We start from the raw sequence: 23,637 nt of genomic DNA on the forward strand, positions 1-23,637 counted from the left end.
CGCCGTGAATCATCTTCAAAACATGCCTGGACACCTCTGCGTCTGACTGGGCCTGAGGGACTTCTATCTCTGGTAGCTGGCACCACGGGTCTACATGGTGCCAAGCCAGAGACAAGGCCTGCCTGGCTGCCAGACGGTGGGTGGGGCTACTCCTCCACGGCTCCCTGATCTGTCCTCCACGCTGTCACACACGCTGTCAGTTAGCTTTCTCCCCAAACCAAACAACTCCCTTCCACTCCTCCTCTTCCTCTTCCTCTTTTCAGGTTTGTTATCTGAGTTGGGATCTTTATTGTGTCCTGTGTCGTGATACAAAGTGACTCATCGCTCAGTCATTTCTCTCTCTCTTCTTAACCCTTTCCCTTTTCCACATGTACTTTGTACAATGTACTTTGACAGTCGTTTGTATTCTCATTGCTGAGAGGAGTGGCTGGAAGGACCTCTTCCACACTTACTTTACTAAGTGGGTGAAGCATTTTCCCCCAGAAACTCATTAAGTACATGACTGTTTTGCCTGGCTGACTTGCCATGCAAAAACAACAAAAAAACACACGTTTAAAACGGCTGAGCAAGAATGCGGCGGCCAACCGGGCGAACCATCACTCGAGAAAAACCAGTTCAGCTTAACGAAAACCAGTCCCCCACACATACACACAATACAGAGGGATTCCAGTGATCCAAACACGAGCCCTCATCCGATCCCCCCGCACACATAGTACAGAGCCTTCCCGTATCCTCACACACACACAAACACACACACACACCGCCTCTGGGCCGAGCCCATGGCTCGACTCCACACACAATGGGGTCTTTGAGGCCTGTGGGAGACTCTTGTGTCTGTGTCCAGACCGAGCCCGCCGTCTGCAGGCCTCTCAGGCCTCTCACTTAAACAGTGCCGACACAGAATAACAACAGCAGTTGAATTCCAGAACCCAGAGGAATTCAAAACACCACATGTTTAGAAAAAGGGAAAAGTGGTGTTGATGAAAATCGATGTAGTCGTGATCAAAAGCGGGTCACGTGACGTACGGTACGATACAGTCGAAGAGCTTCACGGTCGGAAAACCCCTACGTGTTTTCGTCCGTCAACCTTTTTCTTAATCCTCCTCTTGATTCTGATGAGTGTGAGACTGGATGAGCTGAACCGCACAGAGTAACTGCAGGCGAGGGAAACACACGTGGCGTCACACCACACCTGTTTGAGGAGAGCAGGGGTATGCGTGTCTAATCAAGGATAGGAAGAAGGAGAAGGTTTTATTTCCCGTGCAATCAAATTTCTCAATCAATTGTCGGAATTCTGTATTTTTTCCCTCTAGGCACAGGGTCAGCCATAGTCCGCGCCCCTGGAGCAATTAGGGGTTAAGTGCCTCGCTCAAGGGCACATGCAAGCTCCCTCCTGAGGTGGGGATCGAACCAGCGACCTTCCGATCGCTAGCCAGCCTCTCCGACCTCGAGGCTACCGCCGCCCCCGTGAAGCGCCCTATTCCAGAGGCTGAGAGGAGGAACAATGTCCACTACAAGAGGATTAACATCTGGCTGCATGGAGGAGGAAGTCAGTGTCCAAAGCAACACAGCATTCTCCATATGAGAGGCTCCAGCTGTGTTGTGGCACGTTAACCGTTGTTACGATCCAATGACTCTCAACCCAAATCAAATTCCCAGCAACATGGGAAGGCTTCGTTTTCAGCCTCTTAACTCTCTCCTCTGTTCAGTGAATCTCAGCAGACTTGACCGTGAAGTGAAATGCAGTGAAATCATCCCCAAGCAGACTCCATGTGTACACTAGGGGTGGGCATCGACGATCGATAATTGATCGATAAGGATCTTGGTCGATCACAAAATAAAACATTTGGTCGATCACAATTTTTTTTTTTTTTTTTGTGATCGACCAAATGCCACTCATGACATTTCGGCTTGTACTATTTGATTTTACTATTTGCACTGCTAACTGTATCCTGTCTTATTTGTCTTATTTGTCACCCACAACATGACACTTGTCCAAATGTCTCACTTATGTCTTGTACTATTGTCACTTTATTTATCTCGACTTATCTTGTCTTATTGTCTTGTGCTGCAATGTCAGGAACCGAAGCCTAAGAATTTTACTCTTACACTTTTGTAATGTGACGTAACAATAAAACTTGAAACTTGAAGTTAAAGAATAGATTTTCAGCTAAATGTGACTCGAGTCGAAATGAAAAACGGAAATGGGAAAGAAGAAAAGGGATGGAGAACGCTCCCACAATGGGCCTGTGTTTACAGCAGCAATGGAACATGATCTGTTGAATTGATATCCTGATACAGACACACTATTCCACACTCTCTCTCTGTATCTATCTATCTCTCTCTCTCTCTCTCTCTCTCATGCTATGAAATGTGCATACAGTATACACACTTACACGGACAGACAGACTGACAGACAGACAGACAGTCGGACGGACGGACAGGCAGACAGAGAGACAGACAGGAGACACGCACGCACTCATGCATGCACACACACACACACACACACACACTACAAATCACATGAATAAACACATGTTCCTGAGGCACAAACACTCCTATATCCCAGTGTTCCAGCAGGACGGGGCCCTAACTCAACCTCAAATCACAAGAGAGCAATTAAAGATCATCTGTGTCATGGTTGACCCGTCCGAGAGAGAGATAGCCCTAGACCTTGGTAGTCCTCCAGCTGCTGTAGCTCACGCTACCCATAAATCTGCCGACACCAATAACACATACAATCAAGACCTCCATTACAGCGCATGTCTCTATAAAACCAGCCTACTAAGTACAGGGAGAAGCAAATACCAAGCCTAAATGCCAAGCGGGAGGTGGAAAAGCACTCTTTTTAAAGCAGCGATGGGTGTGGCGGGGGGGGCAGTGGTGCCACAGTGACTATAGCATTCTCACCGTACGGTCTGGGTGACACGTTAGCCATGCGGAAGGTGCCGCCGTGTCGGGTCACTACTTTACAAGGCCGAGGGCAAGGGGACGGGTCTTTAAGGACGACCACAGCTGCGGTTGTAGTAGCCACATCTGTCGAGGGTGTTCTACTGTACAACTGGCCAATTGCAGCGCCTGGAATTACACATCAGGAACCAATTATAGGGTTGTGTCCTCCTCGGCCTGTTTTAGAGGAGGATCGGTATTTACGTGAGTGAAGAAGACAGGCAAGGCGGGCGGGGAGAGGATGTCCGAGAGGTGGAAGGGAAGAGGGGGGGTCGTGTTTCCTTTTTTTCGAGTGCAGTGAATCTGACGATGGATAACTGAAAGTATTGTTTGCTTCCTCTTTCGCTCTCTCTTTCTCTCTCTGACATACCCATGCACATGCAAACCGCACACGCACACGCGCACGCACGCGCACACACACACACACACACACACACACACACACACACACACACACTACTTCCCCCTCTCCTCTTATTTAGTATTAAACATTTTGACAATGGTTGGACTGAGGAGGAAGTTGGCCATAAAGAGCGGGAATATGGTCCAATTTCATGTTGGAGCCTCTGCTCTCCCATCTTTCTCCCTTTCTCTATTCCTCTCCCTCTTTCTATTTACCTTGCCTTCAGTTCTGGCCCTCTCATTCACTCTCTCTCTCGCTCTGTTAATCATGGCATCCTTATTCACATCCTCTCTCTCGATCCATTTAAATCAACTAAAGCTACAATAATGTTATTGAGGCATATCTGATGACACTTTGGCAGTTTATATAAAACCAAGTTAGCCATTAAGCCAACACAGGGAAATGTAGTGTGTATTTTAACTGTTATTTTGAGGCTCAGTTTTTTGCCAGTGACAGAACATGGGAAAGCCAGATCAGAGGGCCTATCTGATAGATAAGTCAGAGACGATCTTGCTGATGAAAGATGATAAAACGATGATGCTGTTAGGTAAAAAAACAACATAATGATGCACTGATCCTTGAGAAGTGAGGTTTGTTTTCCAGTTCAGAGCCTCGTGGACAGTTTCTCTATGTAACGTTCCCTACGCTGAGTGGCTGAGGTTCCGCAGGCGGAGCAGGGCTGATCGTTCCAGAGCCAAGAGACTTGGACAGAGCAAACTGACTCTTTGTTCACAGTGTGCAGTAAACAGCTTCTCTTCTTGCCCAATTTCGGAGGACGTTCGAATCAATCTTGCTCGGCTCCGAGACAGCTGTGTCTAGGGTGACTTCTACCAGTATCGTTTTACAGAACACCAAATCCTGTTCATATCTAGCTTTGAACTGGTGTATCCCTGATAATTTCTATTTTGATCGTCCTTGAAATCTAGAAGACCCGTTTCACAAGCCTATATTTCAATGGTTTACTATCGTTTATCTTATTGTCGTTTGAATTGTGTAAAACGCAGACATGGATCTTTCCAACCCACACGACTCTCACGACAATCATCATCAGAGACAACTATAGTTGAGAAACAAACACAGCCTACGGTACGCCCACCCTCTGTCGACTCCGTGCCTGGGAGCACTACTGCGCGCCGTGCATCACCGTCACCAGTCCCCCAGGGGCCCTAGCGTGATAACATTTCGCCACCACAACACTTCCTGTGGCGTACTGTACGCCCCTGCAGAGGTGGGCGGCTGACGTCTAACTCATCCACCGAAACAGAGACATCAGAGTCACTTTCTCATTCCAGTCTTACAATACAGGCTGTCTGTGCTGATCAACATTGTATTTATATATATATATATATACATATACATATATATATATATATATATATATATATATATATATATATATATATATATATACATATATATATATATATATATACTCGCTGAAGAACACGATACGGGTACTGGTTGGTATGTAGGATAAACACAAGACTTGGATGGAGTAGGATAAACATCTAAAAATAAGGAGGGTTTCCAAAGGCCCACGGTGTTTTTTCTTGGCGGGATGAGCAACACTGTTGAGGTTCAACACTGTGTCATGGAGCTGATTGTCATTTCTCGCTACATCAGAAGGAAATTACGCAAGACTGTACTTGCTTTGAAGACGGATAACCAAGCCATGAGGTATTCTGTTGACTGCCTGTGCAGGCGTAAATCTCACCAGCGTGATCTCACTGTGCAAGGCAGTGCAAGGAGCCAGCTTTTATCAATGGCATTAAAAGATGTGACCATCACTTTCAATTCAGATCCATCCCGCCCCAATGACTACTTTTTTTACCTTCTGATGATGTTATTTCATTTCATTTTTTTTTTTACTGTTTACATTTTCAACAGATGGTTGATGACATGTAAAGCAAACTGCAAGATTATGTCAACTATAAACAAACCTTGTTTTGGAAGTCCCAGACAGCAGCAAGTTGTCTAACAACTGACAAGCATTCAACGCAATCATCATCCACATAGAGCTGTGAAAGGATGGCGCATGTTCGTGTCAGATATATGGATGACATAATGCTGAGGGTTTGACAGGCAGTGCAGACTGACGAAGACAGGGAGAGGCGATGACTGTGATCTCTGATATTAAACCAGTCCTGGTGATGACTGTGATCTCTGATATTAAACCTGTCCCTGGTGATGACTGTGATCTCTGATATTAAACCTGTCCTTCCTGGCTGACTCATAACTCATAACTCACAGACGCCAATCTGCTGAAGACTCTATAAAAAATGATAGATTGCCCCATAGTGCTGATCTGAATGCAACTCTGTACTCACTTAATGATACCTAACCTTAAGCACACAGTCACTTTACTCAATACGACCTCTTCCACCACCCACTGCCACCGAGTGCAACACTCATGACATTTCTACTTGTACTATTTTATTTGACTATTTGTACTGTACTCATTGTATCCTGTCTTATTTGTCTCCCACTACGTGTCACTTGTCCAATTGTCTCATTTATGCCTTGTACTATTTCCACTTTATTTGTCTTGACTTATCTAGCTTTATTGCCTTATTGTCTTGTGCTGCAATGTCAGGGACCAAAGCCTAGGAATTGTACTCTCTTACACATGTGTAATGTGACGTAACAATAAAACTTTAAAACTTTATGAAGTTTGAGAATTGGGTTGATAGACGCAGATCCCAAAGCTGGGGCTCAGTGACGCCTCTTGTCAGCTGGGACTGAGGCAGAGGCTTGAGGTAGTAGCTAGGCCTACATTCTCCTAACCCTAACCTAACATAAACCATCAGGTGTTTCTGAAAAATGACCCTCTAGCAGGAGCATTTGAGGCAACTTCGGAGGCTGATGGCATCTGTGGGAAAGGCCTGTCAAACGGATGAGTCTACGTGATGTTTACTGCTCCTCTGCCCCTGACCGCCCGGCCATTTTACAAGACGGTAAACACAACATCAGCACAGGAGGTGGGACAGCTACAGATGTGCCACAATGGCTCCATTGTGCTACTGAATTATAGACCTTATTAAATATTTGATTGTAGAGGATAGCTTAATTAATGCCACTGCAAAATGGAGGGATAAACCTAGTGTAGCCTGTAATAGTCACTCAGTGAATTGTTGTCCACCTCCAATAAAAGTAAGCTGGAACTGTTGACCCCCAAATTAATGCTTTATTAATAGCTCTTCAACCAATATGTCCATATAGTGATAGTGTGCGCTTTTGTCACTTCTATTCAGAGTGCAACTTTAGCTTGATCTCCCGAAACCTTTGAAGTGAGCCTTTTCTCCAACATAGCTGGTGGTTCAACTACAAAACATTTCCAATTGCAGGATTTCACATTCCACATTTCTTAACAGGACAGTCAGACAGAGAGCATAAAGATGGTAGCCTATCTTATTTGTTCAAATCTAAAATAGCTTATTGTGGGATCAAGACATTCAATTCAATCCATCTTAATGCATCTCTGTATCTCTCACTGATGTGGGCCTATGGAGTTACTCAAAGTTAAGGAGCAAATCTGCCAACCCGTTGATAGTTCACTGTATACTGCAACCTCCTAAAAGGATGGTCCTGATCCTAGTACCCAACCTCCTAAAGGATGGTCCTGATCCTAGTACCCAACCTCCTAAAGGATGGTCCTGATCTACCTAACCTCCTAAAGCATGGTCCTAACCCTCCCTAACCTCCTAAAGGATGGTCCTGACCCTACCTAACCTCCTAAAGCATGGTCCTAACCCTCCCTAACCTCCTAAAGGATGGTCCTGATCCTCCCTAACCTCCTAAAGGATGGTCCTGACCCTACCTAACCTCCTAAAGGATGGTCCTGGTCCTACCCCACCTTCTAAAGGATGGTCCTGACCCTACCTAACCTCCGAAAGGATGGTCCTGATCCTACCTAACCTCCTAAAGGATGGTCCTGGTACCTAACCTCCTAAAGGATGGTCCTGACCCTACCTAACCTCCTAAAAGCATGGTCCTGACCCTACCTAACCTCCTAAAGGATGATCTACCTAACCTCCTAAAGGATGGTCCTGGCCCTACCTAACCTCCTAAAGGATGGTCCTGGTCCTAGTACCCAACCTCCTAAAGGATGGCCCTGACCCTACCTAACCTCCTAAAGGATGGTCCTGATCCTACCTAACCTCCTAAAAGATGGTCCTGATCCTACCTAATCTCCTAAAAGATGGTCCTGATCCTAGTACCTAACCTCCTAAAGGATGGTCCTGACCCTACCCAACCTCCTAAAGGATGGTCCTGATCCTACCCAACCTCCTAAAGGATGGTCCTGATCCTAGTACCTAACCTCCTAAAGGATGGTCCTGACCCTACCTAACCTCCTAAAAGGATGGTCCTGATCCTACCTAACCTCCTAAAAGGATGGTCCTGACCTACCTAACCTCCTAAAGGATGGTCCTGATCCTAGTACCTAACCTCCTAAAGGATGGTCCTGACCCTACCTAACCTCCTAAAAGGATGGTCCTGATCCTACCTAACCTCCTAAAAGGATGGTCCTGACCTACCTAACCTCCTAAAAGGATGGTCCTGATCCTACCCACTGGCGGACTCAAGGGGGGGGCAGGGGGGGCGACCGCCCCTCCTGGTGCCCCCACGGTTGAAAAACGTCTCTCTTAAGTGCCCTTTTGAGTGGCAAAAAAGCCCTTTGAGTGGCGAAAATGAGAGGACGTACCCTATGTGTGCCCCTCCAATGGTCTAAACTTGACCATGTGCCCCCACAGTTGAAAAAACGTGCCTAAAGTGCCCTTTTGAGTGGCAAAATTAGAGGATGTGCCCTATTGGCTGCCCTTCCAATGGTCTAAACTTGTGTGCACTGATGGGGTCCCATGTTTTCGCCCCTGCCCTTCAAACACCCTGAGTCCGCCACTGATCCTACCTAACCTGATAAAAGGATGGTCCTGATCCTACCCAACCTCCTAAAAGATGGTCCTGATGGAGAGAAACTAAAGTAACAGGTTCTCACGCCTGCCATATAATATAATTCACCTGAAACCCACAAATCAGTCTCAAGAGAGATGATGGATAGCCTGTATGTAACATTGTTTCAGTTTCACAATCGCCTGTGGCAGTACAGTAGCCAGTATGGTGTAACATAATAAATAAAATAAAAAAACACTAAACCTTAAAATTGCATGTTATACCCAGCATAATGTACATGTGTGCTCTGCTCTGTCATGTGCAGGCTGGTACGCCCACGGTTCAGTACGCAGAGTGTGGATCAGAGATTATAAAAGTTAGAGTTATTAAATGCGGGGCTGATAAATAACAAGAATAATAGATGTCTGACTTACCCAGGCTGTTCGTAGACCCATCCATGGTCCGATGTCAAGAAGTTTCTGTAAACGTTTTTTTTTATTTCAGAAAGTGAAGTTTGTTTTTTGGAGTATTTTCCATACTGTATAGCTGCTGTGTGTTAGATCCTGGACCGTGTCAGAAATCACACTAGGGGTGCGTTCGTAAAGACACTCCGGAGATCTGATCGGCACTCGCGGAACGCCTGTGGTCCAATCGAATTACCTTTATGACGTCGAACCCAGTGTGCGCTCCGGCACTCTCGGAGCGAGTTTACGAACGCAGCCCTAGAAAAGAGAGGAGGCACGCATGGCAACGAGAGAGAGTATCGCTGCCTGGGTGGATTGGCCTCAAACGTGCACTCAAATACTGTAAGCCTACACACAGATACTGGAGCCTAACACACACATCCAGGAAATGAGTTGAGCATCGATGGGGGCCAAGAGAAAAAAATCTTAGGAATTGTCAAATGTATCACAGGAATCTTCAAAAGTAATGCAAAGCGCTCCTGAAGAGATCAACGATGACCTTCTTTATTCCTGCGTCAAACAAATGTGTGCAAATCATGCGGTTTTGGAAACTGAAACTTGTCATGCAACTTCTCCCAGAGGCTACACCCCCCCCCCCTCCGTCAACCCAAGACAACTCTGAGATCTGATTTATTTATTTATCAGATCTCACGCCACCTGGTGGCATGTCTGTGTAAATGCGCCTTGCGTAATAAACATGGCGGAACGAAGGTTGGCTGTGTGTCTGTGTTGCAGGGGGGAAGAAAACAGAATTGAACACCGGCGTTCCAATATGGATGTACCCATGCAAAGACATGTCTGAAGGAGACTCGATACCAAGTCACGTCATTGCACCTTCCCATTTACCAGTGTAAGTATTGGCAAGTAATTGTCACTCGGCGATGGACAACAAATGACATAGCGATCACAGTACTTTGATGTCGGAGTAGTGTTGTCAGATGACAGCCCCCCAATGTTGAAGATCGCAGAGCTTTAGTGTGAAGAGTCAACTCAGATCAGATGTACACTTGCAGGATAATAAAAAATAGATGTTCCTTTCACAGAACTGCAGATCTAGATATATAACGCAGATCTGCAAATCACCTGATTATATAGTCTTGGCTTGTACCCTGATTACAGATGCGTGCAATACTTTGGTTTATCATGTCACATCTTTCATTCATTCATGATGATGCTCTTTTCTCTCTCTTGCAGGATCCACATCACCATGCATGTATCATGAGCTGTGCTCGCTGTCTATTACGGCTCCTCCAGAGTCCTGGGCTGCTGGCCCCTTCTGCCAGGGCAGCCTCTCAGTATGCCACCCTGCTCCATCCAGAGCCAGTGCCGCAGTCCCTAACACATCCCATAACACCACACAGCACCCGTGGCCTGGTAAGTGTAACTCCTATGCCCTCTCTTGTATAGATGTCTTGATGGATATTTAACCGACACCATGATGCTTGTAGCAACAGTGTTGATAACTGCCCTGAAGATGCATTTCGCTTCACTTTAACAGGCGTCGAGGCGTTTCCATAGCAGCCCTGGGGGTGCTCAGAGCCAGCCCGTCCAGCCCACAGATCAAGATGAGAGGGGTGAGAAAAGGTCACCCATGGTCACCCATGACGACCTGTTCGAAAGGGTCGCCAGGGAGGCCAAGACTAAGGCCACTTTTAACAGAGTGGTGGACGTCTTCACCAAGAGGGACATACGGCGGAGGGGTCATGTGGAGTTCATCTACGCGGCTTTAAAGAAGATGCCGGAGTTCGGTGTGGAGCGGGACCTCGTGGTCTATAACAAGCTGATGGATGTTTTTCCCAAGGAAGTGTTTGTGCCCACAAACTTTATTCAGCGCATGTTCAACCACTACCCTCGACAGCAAGAGTGTGGAGTGCAGGTGCTGGAACAGATGGAGAACTACGGTGAGAGAGAGAGAGAGAGAGAGAGAGAGAGAGAGTTTGAAAGAGAGTGAGCGAGTGAGTGTTTTGAACTGCGTGAGTGTGTGTGTGTGTGTGTGTGTGTGTGTGATTGGGCCTTTCAGAGAAGGGTTATTTAAATCACTAGACCATCTACCTGTTCTGTCTGGTCGTCTACATGCTTACGTAACGTTGTGTTCTTTATTGCTCATCAGGCGTCATGCCAAACGTGGAGACCAAAGTCCTGCTGGTCCAGATCTTCGGGGAGAAGGGCCACCCGATGAGGAAGTACCAGCGCCTCATGTACTGGTTCCCCAAGTTCAAGCACGTCAACCCGTTCCCCGTGCCCCTCCACCTGCCAGTCGACCCCGTGGACCTGTCCCGCCTCAGCCTGGCCCGTATCGCTGGCGACCTGGATGCCAAGGTCACCGTCTACCAGGTACGACCTTGCTCTGTTCTCCCCCCCACCCTCCGCTCCTGAAACCAGAACCTGAATCAGCATCAGAATCGCTTTTAGAATCGCTGTACAAATACACAAGAGTAAACAATTATTTGGTCTTTGGTTCCTCAACGTTGACATTGCAGCATTCAGACTTTTAGTCGGGGTTGATTAAATCATCCGTTTATCTATCTAATTTTTTCCAGATGCCGTCGACTGACGTCTCTGAGGCAGGAGAAGAGATCACGCTCCCACACATTATAGGTATCATAATCACTTCAAGTGTTGTGTTGTTTGCAGTGGTGTGCCGTCAGGGCCAGCAAGGCCTTCTCTGCTGGCCTAAACATCATCAGAATATACATTTTATTTTAATATATATTTTCCACAAATATGTATTAATGATTCCCCATAGTCTATTTCATAGCTTTCCTCTTGGTTGCGCTGCTTCCAGTCTCCGATTGAGATTTGGAGGGCTGGCCTTTATGTTAGAGCTTTTATCCAATCAAAATGTGTTGCTAGGGGGCTCAAAAATCTGCCCGCCTGCACATTAAACGGTGCCGCGGATACGACCTGTAACTTAACGTTGGAACGAGAAAACCTGTGGCGTACCTAGTAAACCTACGTAGATGCGGGCAAAAGCAACAACGGCGCCTGCTGTAAGGCTCAATGATGTCAGCACCCAGCACGTCTTTTGATTGGATACGCACTATTGATACGCACTATTGATACGCACTATTGATATTCACTATTGAGATGCGTAACTATGCCGGTAGATGTGAAACTTTTGAAAGTGCGCAGGGAAACGGAGCCTCACAACGAAAGCTTTCGTTGACTGATCGATAATACTGATCGATTGTGTCCTGTTTTTGGGTAAACAATAACTTTCATTTAGGGGACACAATGAAAGCGCCAAGTCCACAAACAGAGGAAACTACGTTGAGCTTCTTTCTTTTCTGGCTGAAAACAACCCAGATTTACATTACCACCTGTCCACAAACAAAGTGTTTACTGGGACGTCAGGCAAAATACAAAACGACCTGATTTTTGCTATTGCTGAAGTGATGGAAGAAGAGATCAAAATGGAGATTAAAAAGGCACCCTTTGTCGCTATTATGGTGGACGAGACGACAGACGTGGGTAATGTAGCGATCTTAAAGATGTTAGTTTAACACTCTTCATTGTAAATGCGGATTTATTGATTAAAAATGCTTCGGAAATATTAATATAACTCTGTTGTACTTGTCTGACTATGTTAAGGTGATGCAACGCCCGGTTATACTGTGTTTCTGTCTAGTTTCTAGAGCCATGGCGTCATAACGATGGTATTAAGAGGTAGAATAATTCAGGTAGGAATGTGTCGGACATCACTGAAGGCCTAGGTGTGAAATGCACCGCCCGCCACTGGTTGTTTGTCTTCAGACAGCGATCGTGAGGTTGTGTTTGTTTCAGTTTTTCTGGTGTAAGCACTTTTGTGACAATTGTTTGAATTGAAAAAGTAAATACAAATAAATTAGATTTTGACCGTTGTCGCCTGTGTGCTGTGCACGTTGATCCCAGCAGCCTCTCTTCCCCTCCCCTGTGTTCAGGGATCCAGAGCCCAGACCAGATGGAGCTCCTGGCCCAACATCACCCCAGCAGGCCTGTGTTCGTGGAGGGCCCCTTCCCTCTGTGGCTAAGGAAGACGTGTGTCTACTACTACCTCCTGAGGGCAGACCCCCTGCCCCCCCACGAGAAGGTGGGAAACCCCCTGTCCCACCTTGGCCACACGGTCAACAGAACCATTGCGTGTTGTTGTGTGTGTGTGTGTGTGTGTGTGTGTGTGTGTGTGTGTGTGCAGCTTGTAGATACCATCTCAGAGCTAGGCTATAGGTGTACGCTATTAGTCTTTATATTTGGCAGTCTTGGACATGTGCACAGATTGGTTGTCAGAGGACTACGTCTACTGGGAATGTCCAAGGGAGAAGCAAAAAGGCTCAGCAAGTATTGCTCTGTCTCTGCGATTATTGGCAGCCGCCATATATGGCGGAGAAGGTGTTACTTGTACCCGTGAGTCTTGTCCTGTTGTATGTGAAAAACATTGTCCATGTCTGTTTGTGAATGCATCCCATCTGTGCCTTCAGTATTTGTGTCCCTGTATACTTGTTTCTATGTGGACATTTAAATGATTAAAATGTGTGTTTGTTAACGGTATATTTCAAAAGAACGACTGAGAATGTCATACAGTATGTTGATGAGGCGAATAATAGTCAAAGTACTAATTGCATAACCGAAATAAGTAAACTGATGTCGTTCCCTCTCTTTCTACCCGGTCAGGTGGAGGAGCCGTACGACCCGGAGAGATGCTTCGACTACCCTCTGCAGCTGGACCTGGACTTAGACCGTGACCTCGGGGACGACGAGAGCTTTGATGTGGAAGACGGTAAAGATCTTTACAAAATCACCCCCAGGAACAATTCAGTTCAACGTACTAAATCTGTATTTGTTCTATATATAACGGCTGTGCTGGCCACAGTTGTATTCATTCAAAACAGCAGTGAATATGTGACACATTCTAATGCTTTGGTCCTCATGTCGGGATCTTTCAAAAAATGTGAATATGTCTCATACCAAATGATCAGACTGTGTCACATGTGTGGCGCATGTGTGTTACTAATTGTTAACAAAGAGGATGTTGTCGTGTGTTTTTCCCACAGTGGATGAAGGTCGTGTGTTTGCCATGTGTATGACGGGCCAGGGCGACCAGGCCACCCTGAACCAGTGGATCTCAGGCCTGCAGGAGAACAACCCCATCCTGGGCCGCATACCCACGCTGTTCCGCCTGGAGGCCGGCCCCCGGGAGCTCCAGGGGGCGGCAGACCCAGGGCACAGCTACGGCCCAGAGACAGAGACAGAGACCCAGGCCGAGGAAGACTCTCAGCCACAGCCTGGCCTAGAATACAAGGCTGCTGTGGAGGAGGAGGAGCGTCGCCAGGGGGTGAAGCAGTGAACAGCACAGGACGATGACAGTGGCTATGCCCCCCCACAGTCCCATTTCATGAAGATGTTTGATTGAGAATTTGCCAGGCAATCGCCAAGCATTCACGTTTAAGTCTGGTTTATCACCGGTTGTCACCAGATTTCAAGTGGAAACTGTAATCGAAACGATGTAGTCAACTAGCGTGTGATGTACCATTAGCATCCGAGTTGTATGTCTTCTGTCTTACCATTGTGTCAGGGGTTGTCATCCTAGCGTCACGCCGCTTCACCTGAACTACAGTGCGTCACAGACTCTGTCATAAGACAACGCATACAAGTCTGAAACGAAGCTTAGGGTGAACTTCATCAAATACTGTAGATGATATGTATGTAATGCTATTCTGATCAACTGGCTTTCAGAATGCCTTGGTCAAGATTTATGAGAGGACATTTGAATGTGTGTCAGGAAAGTCTCAAACCAACAGGAAGAAAATACATTATTTATTCTGCTTTGTCTTTTGTGTGTTCTTATCATTTGGTTTATAATTAAAGTAATTGTAATGTAAATGTGTCAGAAACAGTAATGTAACTGTACAGCACATTGGCAGGCTTTCCCCCCACAACTCACACACACACACTGGATACAGGGAATGGCCCGCAAGTTAATGCTGAGGAGGAGTGAATCAATTGTTTGGGAACAGTTTTGTTTGTACATTTAAAGCCATAAGCTTGAGCAAATTCAAAGCAAAAGCAAACCTACCGGTTTGGAACTTTGCACCCTCAGCATGGACACCTCTACTGAGGCCTTCGCACACCTTTGTTTGCTGAGGCTTAAACTCATTCACAAGCAGTTACTTTCATGGTAAGTATGCCTGAGTTCTACTGAACATTTGACAGTTACGTTCATGGTAAATTATGCCTGATCTCATTCTCTATTGAACATTTTAGTTACTTTGATGGTAAATTATGCCTGATTGAACATTTGACAGTTTGTTAAGTGAATACTGCACATTGTGGATAGACATGACATCTCCCACCTCACATTAAGTCATAGAATCACTTTAAAGGTACAAAAGGGTTTATTAGTACCAAGAAGGCATTGGCACATTACATGGAAACAACTCAGGTACATTCGTACAGCATGGTGAGCTCCAGCTGTTCATTCACAGCTATGGCTGTACAAGATGTTTTGTTTTGTTTAGTTTTATTACAGTACATTCTGTTTTCAATGCATTTCTCAGTCTGTTTTAGCTAACAAAAGACTGACTTCCAAAGCGTTGTGCTATAGGCCATTATCTGTACTAAAAAGAAAAGAAAAAAAGTATTTCATCAGCATATTAGGGTTAGGGTTATAATAATAACATGTCTAATTGTAATCCCTTATACACCTCTTACGTATCTGTTTCAAACCCATCACATCCAAGCAGGCTATTGGATCTTACATGTACAGATTTAAAAAATACTATTTTGGAAGTATCCAATATGCCTATAATGACCAATAATTGATTGTTTAACCAGGGAAACATTAAATAACAATAAATAAACAAAAATGTATTTGCCACTGGTTGATTGTTCAGACTAAACAGAAATTGAAGTAAATATGAATCAGATCAGGAGACTGTAAGTACCAATAAAATGATGACATAATAATAATATTACATTTATTTGTATTATAGCACTCCTCTCAGTGCTCAGACACGACATTCCATGTGATGTGGTCTCTGGAGTGGGGTCCAGCAGGCAGGCAGCCGAGTTCTGAACGTGTTGGAGTCTGTTTAGGACTCACCGCAAAAAACAACACTGTAATCCCACCTGGAGGTAACAAACGCATGGATGAGGATCTCTGCGTCACTGAAGATGATATGAAATACACAAGAGTATTGATATTTCAATTACCCTCAAACATAACTTAAATACTCATATTTACAGTGCAGACATGCATACATTTCCCATAAATCACCATTAAAATAAAACAATGGTTGAAACAAGAAAGTATTTTTGTACATTCCAAAAAAATATGTTATAAAGCTACCTGAAAAAGCATGTCAGAGAAGTGTGTTGAAGATTCCATGTCACAGACAGTATAATAATAGTGTATCAATGGCATATACATCTGCAAAAGATTATGATCAGCACTTACAGTATAAGAGCATATTTAGAATACTCCCATGCAATGACTCCCCTATGAAAGGGTTGACTGTTCTGTTGGTCTTGCACCTGAATAACAAATTATTGTACAAAACTTTATACAAAACTGATATTAAATAAACATACAGTAGTGAAATGATTATTTAAAAAAAAGTTACATACAGGCAAATATCAATAATCAAACAATTGATCACCATAGTGTAGTAGACCATTTCAATGGGAGTTTTCTTTTCTTTTTTAACAATAACGGGCAATGAAATTGCGAATGCATATTTCCAGATCCACCATTTGTGGTTCAAATGTATTGGTCCTATAGCAGTTGAGGTGTTAGACCATCTCATTCAGACGTGAAGGCATCAAGCATCTCAGACTGGAGCTCTCTCTCAGGCTGATCCTTGGCAGGATGGAAATCATGGGATGGTAAAACTCCTTCAATATGGAACTGATGAGCGGCATATGACTGGAAATGACCCATTGGTGTTGACAGAGAGATAACCATGGACTGTCAGTAGGTTTAGATAACCCTGATTGTGTTAGTAGGTTTAGATAACCGTGACTGTCAGTAGGTTTAGATAACCCTGACTGTTGGGTTTAGATAACCCTGACTGTTAGGTTTAGATCACCCTGACTGTCAGTAGGATTCATACAGCACAACGACCCAGTTAGAAGACCTACAGGTTAGAGATGATAATCACTACAAAACCGCACTTTCAAAAACAGCAGGGGGAGTACATTCGTGTGTGTGAGTGTGTGTCTGTGTGAATCTCTACACAGGTAGTCAGTTTCAAGTTTACCCTTAATGTAAGTAAACAAAAATGTTCTGTATAAAAATAAAAACAATAAATACACGTAAAAGAAACCAGTAGTAAAGTCAACTCTTCCTCTTCCACTTCTCACAATGGTCTTCTTGTTGCTTTATGCTGTCTGACATTTACTCCTTTGTGCTTCTGCAAATTAAGACAGATAGTATTTAAATATGTAATGAAAACTGAAGAGTTAGACAAACTGAAATTATTAATACTGGTTTCTTACCACATATTGTATATTTGCCCATAGTAAAAGAGAGGAGGAAGACTGATTCAATATCCTAGTACTGTCCCTGCTTGCTATACACATTGTAAACCCTTGATATTCATCACATAAACCATAAACTAGAGAGGGGGGGGGGGGGTACTTGTTCATGTGCCAAAGCTATAAGCAGTGTTAAAATTCTCACCTTTGTTCTCAGAGCCTTTTGGTGACTTTGGTGACTATGGAAGCGTTGTTTTTCAGGTGGGATGACTCGTCAGTGTCCACCTCCACTTCCACCTCTGCTGGGAGGTTGGCGCTGTGCCCTGAAACAACATCCAGACCAGTGAGCATCAAGGACCTCGTCTTACTAGATCTACTACAGGATGACGGAGGGCTTGAGTTTGGCGTTGAAAAGTACTGTTTACTTGATGCTCATTTTCACCACCGGTGCTGTCAAACAGATCGCTTTTACGACTCTAACTCAAATCACGTGCACGAAAGAAAACTCCCAAAATGTGTATTGTCTATACTATGCGGGCTGCGGTGGTTGTCCTCTAGTCCAGTGTGTCCCAGTGTGAGCGTACCTGTCAGGGCCCCGCTGCGCTGCTGCAGCTGGCTGGTGAAGAAGCGCTCCCGCCTGGACACCTGCTCGTCCCAGGCCTCCAGGATACGCCTGCGCTCCGGGGGCTCCAGGGTTAGGGTGTCTGGGTGGGCCTCCTCGATGTGGGCCCGCACCCCGTCCAGGCTGTGGGAGTACTGGAGCTCCCCGCACACCATGCACACCAGCAGCTGGTTGAGGGAGTCGTGGTCCATTAGGTAGCGGTTCCTCCAAAAGGCGTCAGAGTCGGGGCCGCCGGAGAGGCCGTCCTCCTCACCGTCACCGTCTGGGAAAAGGAGTTCTGCTTCGTCTAGGGGTAGAGAGAGAGTGGTGTTGTGACTATCAGTGTATGTTGTAAGTAGGCAACAGGGTTCATCCTAAGAAAGGTGCTGAGTAACATGCTGGTAATGTCAATGAATGTATACCTTCTATGGGTCCCAAATGGCTGTGGCCAGGGAAGTAGCCCAGGTCTGTAGAAGAGCTAGGAGAGAGAGGAGGACGCTTTAGTACCAAAACACATGTTGGGACAGAAAACATACATACATACATGTATATGTATGAATGTTATGGAAGTGTATTGTCTGTATTTAAGTGTTTAAGATGAAAATATTTGTGAAAGTATGGTATGAGGACCCCAGGAAGAATAGCTACTGCATATTTGCTGTATCTAATGGTGGATCCAAATAAACAAACAAACAAACAAAACTCCAAACAGCTGCCCAATAACGGTCTCACCTCAGAAGTAGGTCAGAGTCCTCTGAGGAGTTGATCCACTGACCAGCCTCGTGCCCCTTTGGTAGAGCAAAAAAGAGAGTTACACTTTCAATGGATTTCTGATGCCTATTGCGACACGGTGCAATGATTTCATTATTTTGAATTGCAAAATGTTACAGCAAGCCCTTAATGGCAGTAGAGCAGTAGTGAACCATCCCATTTCTACACGAAGTGAGAGTCAAATTTGAAACATTCACCGTTTTAAAAACCTTACCTGTGTCTCCAGGTCCTCCTGCATGTCCTGAGCAGGGAGGATGGTCCTCCAGTTGGCCGAGGCTCTCTTCTGTGTCAGGTCCTTGTCTTTCATGGCCTTCCGGGCCCTCTGCTCCTTCTTCTTCACCCTCCAGTACTCCCTCTTCCTCCTCAGCGTGTCCTCCTCTGATTCGCCTGGGATGGGCTTCGGGGGACCAATGGGGCTTTTGCTGGATCCCGGCATGGCAGCAGGTGATGATGGTACGTTCCTACTCAGGGGAGTCTGAGGCACGGGATACTTAAAAGAGGATGTTTGAGCGGATAGCTGGATGGGTAAAAGCTTGATGCTGGTCAGTGGGTTGGCTGGGGGTGTGAGAGTGGGAGTGATGATGGGGTCTGTGTCGTTGGCGGTCTCCTGCACTTGCATTCTCCATTTCCTAACCCGAGGCGAATCGGGGCTGGAACCCGGGGCCGCTTCCTGCTGGCTTTCCACCATCAGCAGCCTGCCCTCCTTCCGCTCACCCGGGGGAGGTGCAGGACTGAAGCAAAGAGATGTTTGCGGGGACCCTACGACCACGTCAGCCTGCTGCCCGAGAGCCGAATCGGATATGGTGTTGAAGTGAATAGGAGGTTTGAGCTCTAGTGTATCAGGCTGTCCGACATTAGCGTTGGGGCTCACGACTAGAAGTGTGGGGATGTTGGTGACCGTTGTGAGTTTCGCGTGGGCCCCGAAGACAGATGGAGACATGCGTTGCAGGGTGGTTGATGGTTGGAGTGACGGTGTTACTTGTGGACTGAAACCCCCACCTCTCTGCCCTGGCTTCTGAGTCTTGATAATAAGGACATTAGAAGCCTAAGAGAAAAAACAACAACAATAACCTACGGTATGATATCTACTATTACACCATACATACACAATTGAAATCAGAGTAATTTGATGAATGTTTTACATATTTATAAATAGTCGCTGTGAGTGTTCATGTTTGTCCTGTTTCAGCCCCCCCCTCCCTCTTGTTTTGTTGCTTAAGTGTCAAATGCCACAGAGAGGGTCACGGTATGAAGTTTCAACAGTACTGGACAGTGGCCCTGATCAGGAGGACACTCTGTGCTTCTGGATAGATCTATTACTAACATATTGAATTTGAAATGCAGCAAAACAAATTCATTCTACACCATACCGAAAAACCTGAACTCATTATTGTGTTACATTATAAATAAACCAATACAAAACAATGTACCCACCTGCTGTTGTTGTTGTTGTTGATGTAGAGGCTGGTGGTGTAGCTTTGGTGGTTCCGAGGATTGGGCCTCTCTTTTGGCACGAGGCCTCTGGGCTCTGCGAGGGAGAGGCTGGGGGAGGCTGCTGGAGGCTGCCGTGGGGGCGCCCGAGGGTGTGGTTGTGTCAGAGGGTTCAGAGGGAGAGGGTGAGGGAGCTTGGAGAGACAGAGCATCAGGGCAAGAGGGGACAAGAGAGTCCTTAGGAGGAGTGCTCAGCAGATGAGCGGACGCCTGGAAGGACGTTCGGGCGTTAATGTCCATGTGCCAACTTCTGACGTCTAACGACAAGTCACCAGCGATGGGTACCTTCTCATCTTCTAGGGAGAGCAGAGGTAGATTTGGCTTGACCTCCAGCTCAGTGGCCTGCTCGGAGACAAAGGCCTCAGGCTCAATTTTACAGAGAAGCTGATCTGGTTTACAGTCAGTTTGTTCGCCACAGTCAGTCACAGTACTGAGTGACTCCTCCAGGAGCTTCTTCATAGAGGCCACGGCGAGGAGAGTGGTGGCCTGGCTATCTGCACTCAAGGCTGGGTCTGGCTCCGGTTGCTGTGGCTGTGGCTCTGGGGGCGGCGGAGGCAGTGACAGTGGGGGTTTGATATCTCCACAGACGGGTTGTTCTGACTGAGGACATGGGTCATCGACTGTGGTGGATTCTTCCTCCTGTTTAATCGCGTTCGACTGTGAAGCCATGGACACACTGGCGTTGGAGAGGGGCTTTACGTTCAGTGTGTGGTTGACAGAAGTGTTCCCGTTCGGGTTGGCCTCTGCGACCCTTCGAGCCGGTCTTCTCGGCGTGGCCGCATTTCCCCTGGCTTGTAAAAGAGCTTGCTTTAGTCTGGCGGCGCGAGTGGCTCTCTGCTCGCGTTTCTTCACCCTCCAGTACTCCCTCTTCTTCACCATTCTCTCCTCCTCTGTCAGCTCAGGACCCAGGTTGAGGGCTGAGGAGGACGCCGCAGGACCTGTGAAAGCCATCTGCATGACGCAACTGTCCGGCTTCGGCGCCGCCATAGGCACACTTGGAAACGTGTTGGGAACACTTTGAGGGTGACTGAGTGAGATGTGACTCTGAGGCCGGACCGCTGTGTGTGAACTAGTGAGGTTTCGAGGTGGGTTGTAAAACGGAGCCCTCAGTCTAACGGAAACTAGCCTGGGGGGCTTTGTGACGGACATGCCGACGGGAGGACAGGTGATTTTCACTTGAGCTTGATGGAGGGGAGGGGGTGGCGGGTTGACCCGTATATGGTTAACTAATACTACATTTCTAGAGGCGTCACTAATGGGACTGGGAAGTGGTTGGAATTGTTGTTGGTGTGTGTTCGTGTTTGTGGTGGGAAATTGAACATCGCCTCCACCAGTCGTCGCCGCCATCCTGAGGTCACGTGACACCTGGGGAATGTTAATGGTCACTGTGCCGTCTTCTTTGATGAACCCTCCGATCGTCTCGGAGGCGCTAGTGACGTTTCCTGTGGGCCGTGGTACGGTGTTGGAGCCTGCTTCTGTCCTGGCTTTACGCATCTCCTGGAGTATGCTCTGGTAGCGCTTGACTCGTCGCATGAGAGCGTCCCTCTCTTTCATCTTGGCTTTCACCTCCACCGACAGCTTGGCCCTCTGCTCCCGCTTCTTGACACGCCAGTATTCCCGCTTCCTAGCCGCCCTCTGCTCGGGGCTCTCCAGCGGGTCCTCTCTGGGAACGATGCGGATTGGGAAGGCTGTGGCGTGAGAGGGGGATCTCCTTGCGATCCTCTGACCCAGAAAACCCCTTTGGGTTTCAATGAACCTCTGTCTTGGTGTTCTAGAACGAGCAAACCCTCGGCTAGCGAGAGCAATCTGGATGTGACCTGGGAGCCTTCGGCTCGGTTCCCCTGAGAGTTTAAAACCAATGAGACTACTTGCGACACCGGGCATCTGTGTCTCTATTTTCAGCGGACCTGACTGTTGATTATGGTTGACTGTTGTTGTTAGCTTTGCCACACTTGACTGGGATTCCTCATACTCTTTTTTGACAGTGATGCTAGTGGGTTTAGGTACAGAGCAGGATGCTGCTACGGCCCTGGCGTTCCTCAGCAGGCGTCCGGCTGATGTAAACGGGGTCCTGGCCCTGCTACCACACTGCCCTCTCTGGCCCTCTCTGTTCAAAGCGGACGGAGGACGTTCAAGAACCACGCCGGCGGGATGTCCTGTTCTCTGCATTGCCGCCACCTCGACACTCTGTGTCCTCTCTCTACCCTTTCCTAACTTGACTGCCTGCTTCGCCCTCTGTTCTCTCTTCTTGATACGCCACTGCTCTCTGAGCTTCGCGGCTCTCCCCTCTTCGCTCTCTGGCACAGCTGCTGTTCCGCTGGTATCTCTAACCCCCGGGCCTCTGACCAAGATACTCTTTATCCCTCCAAACTGTGTTGCGTTTACCCCCATGGCCCCTGGTCTGTGAACTAGGACAGGGGCAGACTGAGTGGTAGTTATATTCATTCCTTTCGCAACAGCGGTTAGCATTACAGGCTGAATACGCACTGTCACTGGTGGTGTATTTAACATACTTGGACCTGACGCCCCACGGGTTGCCAGATGCTGCTGAGTTGACACTACAGAGGAGCTGCCGTTGAGGAAAATCATTGCACCCTGTGGTTGGCGAGGTGCAGGGCCAGACGGTCGCACCGTCACTCTGACTTGAGGCACTGAGGAGCCACTGTTGAGCAGAGCTCCATTGGGTTTGGCTGAGGTAAGTGTTCCACTCATAGCTCCCCCTACCGCCGGGGAGCATTTCACAGCTGTCTTGCAGACCACTCCCTTCTCCGGGCCTGCGTTTGACACTTGGAACTGAGGCAAGACTTTGTTGAGCTTTATCCTCTGAAACCACCTCTCCTTTTGATGTTGACCTGCTACTTCAGTGTGTTCTCCCTCCCTCCTGTTGTGATTATGATGGTGATGATGATGATGATGGGAGAGAGCAGAAGCGTTTCCCTTTGAAAAAGATATCGATGCATCTCCTGCCTCCATTTGGTACGACCCGTCAATATTCAACAGAGGGGGGCCAGAGACTGCTACGGAGCGGGAGGCATTGGAATTCAACACCATGGAGGTCGGGGGCCTGTGAGCCATGTTGTTGACCAAAAGTTTACTCCCTCGATTTGTTGATTTTGGTCTCTCCCTCTTCTTTGACAGTTTGGCCCTCTGCTCTCGTTTCTTGGTCCTCCAGTACTCTCTTTTTTGGGCGAGGGTGGCATCATCGTACTCCGAGGCTGGCCTGTAGCGCTGAGGCCGTGAGCTGACCCCTCCTACTTCATTTGTGGTTGGCATGCCGACTACTGGGTCACCTCCAGGGACAGAGCTACTGACTGACTCCTCGTGCATCCCAATCTCCTTGGTCCAATGTGCTCCAGGACTGGAAAACATATCATCCATGTTGTAAGCGATCAGTGACATCCTAGGTTAGGGCCATCTTCCATGTCTGATGAATACCCACCACATCTCTATGCCTTCACCTAGGAAGATGAAAACTGGAGAGGAGACATGAAGGAATACGAACAACATGTTTAGCAAGACAGTAGAGCCTTAGTTCTCACATACAACAACATACTTATCTCATAGGCTTTGGCGAGTTGGATTGTCAGCTTTCACCACTTTTGAAAAGTTTAGATTAAATTAGC

The 23,637-nt window shown here is 46.9% G+C and overlaps 2 protein-coding genes across 2 annotated transcripts in view; one reads left to right on the plus strand and one right to left on the minus strand.

Annotated features, from left to right (window-relative positions):
• The window catches only part of eml3 (EMAP like 3), a gene marked incomplete at both ends in the record, with an annotated part of 28,449 nt that extends 19,751 nt beyond the window's left edge, over nt 1–8,698 (minus strand). The window contains one exon of the mRNA XM_080544018.1: nt 8,674–8,698. Coding sequence (XP_080400144.1) covers nt 8,674–8,698 — 25 coding nt within the window. The remainder of the gene's footprint in view (nt 1–8,673) is intronic.
• Nucleotides 8,699–10,214: 1,516 nt separating this feature from the next.
• ecsit (ECSIT signaling integrator) lies at nt 10,215–14,549 on the plus strand. The gene is made up of 6 exons (XM_080544363.1): nt 10,215–10,604; nt 10,814–11,037; nt 11,244–11,301; nt 12,624–12,772; nt 13,351–13,456; nt 13,731–14,549. The coding sequence occupies exons 1-6, from the start codon at nt 10,295–10,297 to the stop codon at nt 14,021–14,023; spliced, it is 1,140 nt and encodes a 379-aa protein (XP_080400489.1). The 5' UTR covers nt 10,215–10,294; the 3' UTR covers nt 14,024–14,549.
• Nucleotides 14,550–23,637: the final 9,088 nt, after the last annotated feature.

This window comes from Nansenia antarctica (assembly GCF_963989245.1).
Source record: "Nansenia antarctica genome assembly, chromosome: 13".
Taxonomy (NCBI): domain Eukaryota; kingdom Metazoa; phylum Chordata; class Actinopteri; order Argentiniformes; family Microstomatidae; genus Nansenia; species Nansenia antarctica.

Bases quoted from the DNA above. Each gene is read 5' to 3' on its own strand.
- ecsit (XM_080544363.1), top strand. From the start codon at position 10,295: ATGGTCACCCATGACGACCTGTTCGAAAGGGTCGCCAGGGAGGCCAAG. The intron at 10,605-10,813 runs GTGAGAGAGAGA...ATTGCTCATCAG, and splicing joins GGAACAGATGGAGAACTACG to GCGTCATGCCAAACGTGGAG. The intron at 12,773-13,350 runs GTGGGAAACCCC...CTACCCGGTCAG, and splicing joins CCCTGCCCCCCCACGAGAAG to GTGGAGGAGCCGTACGACCC.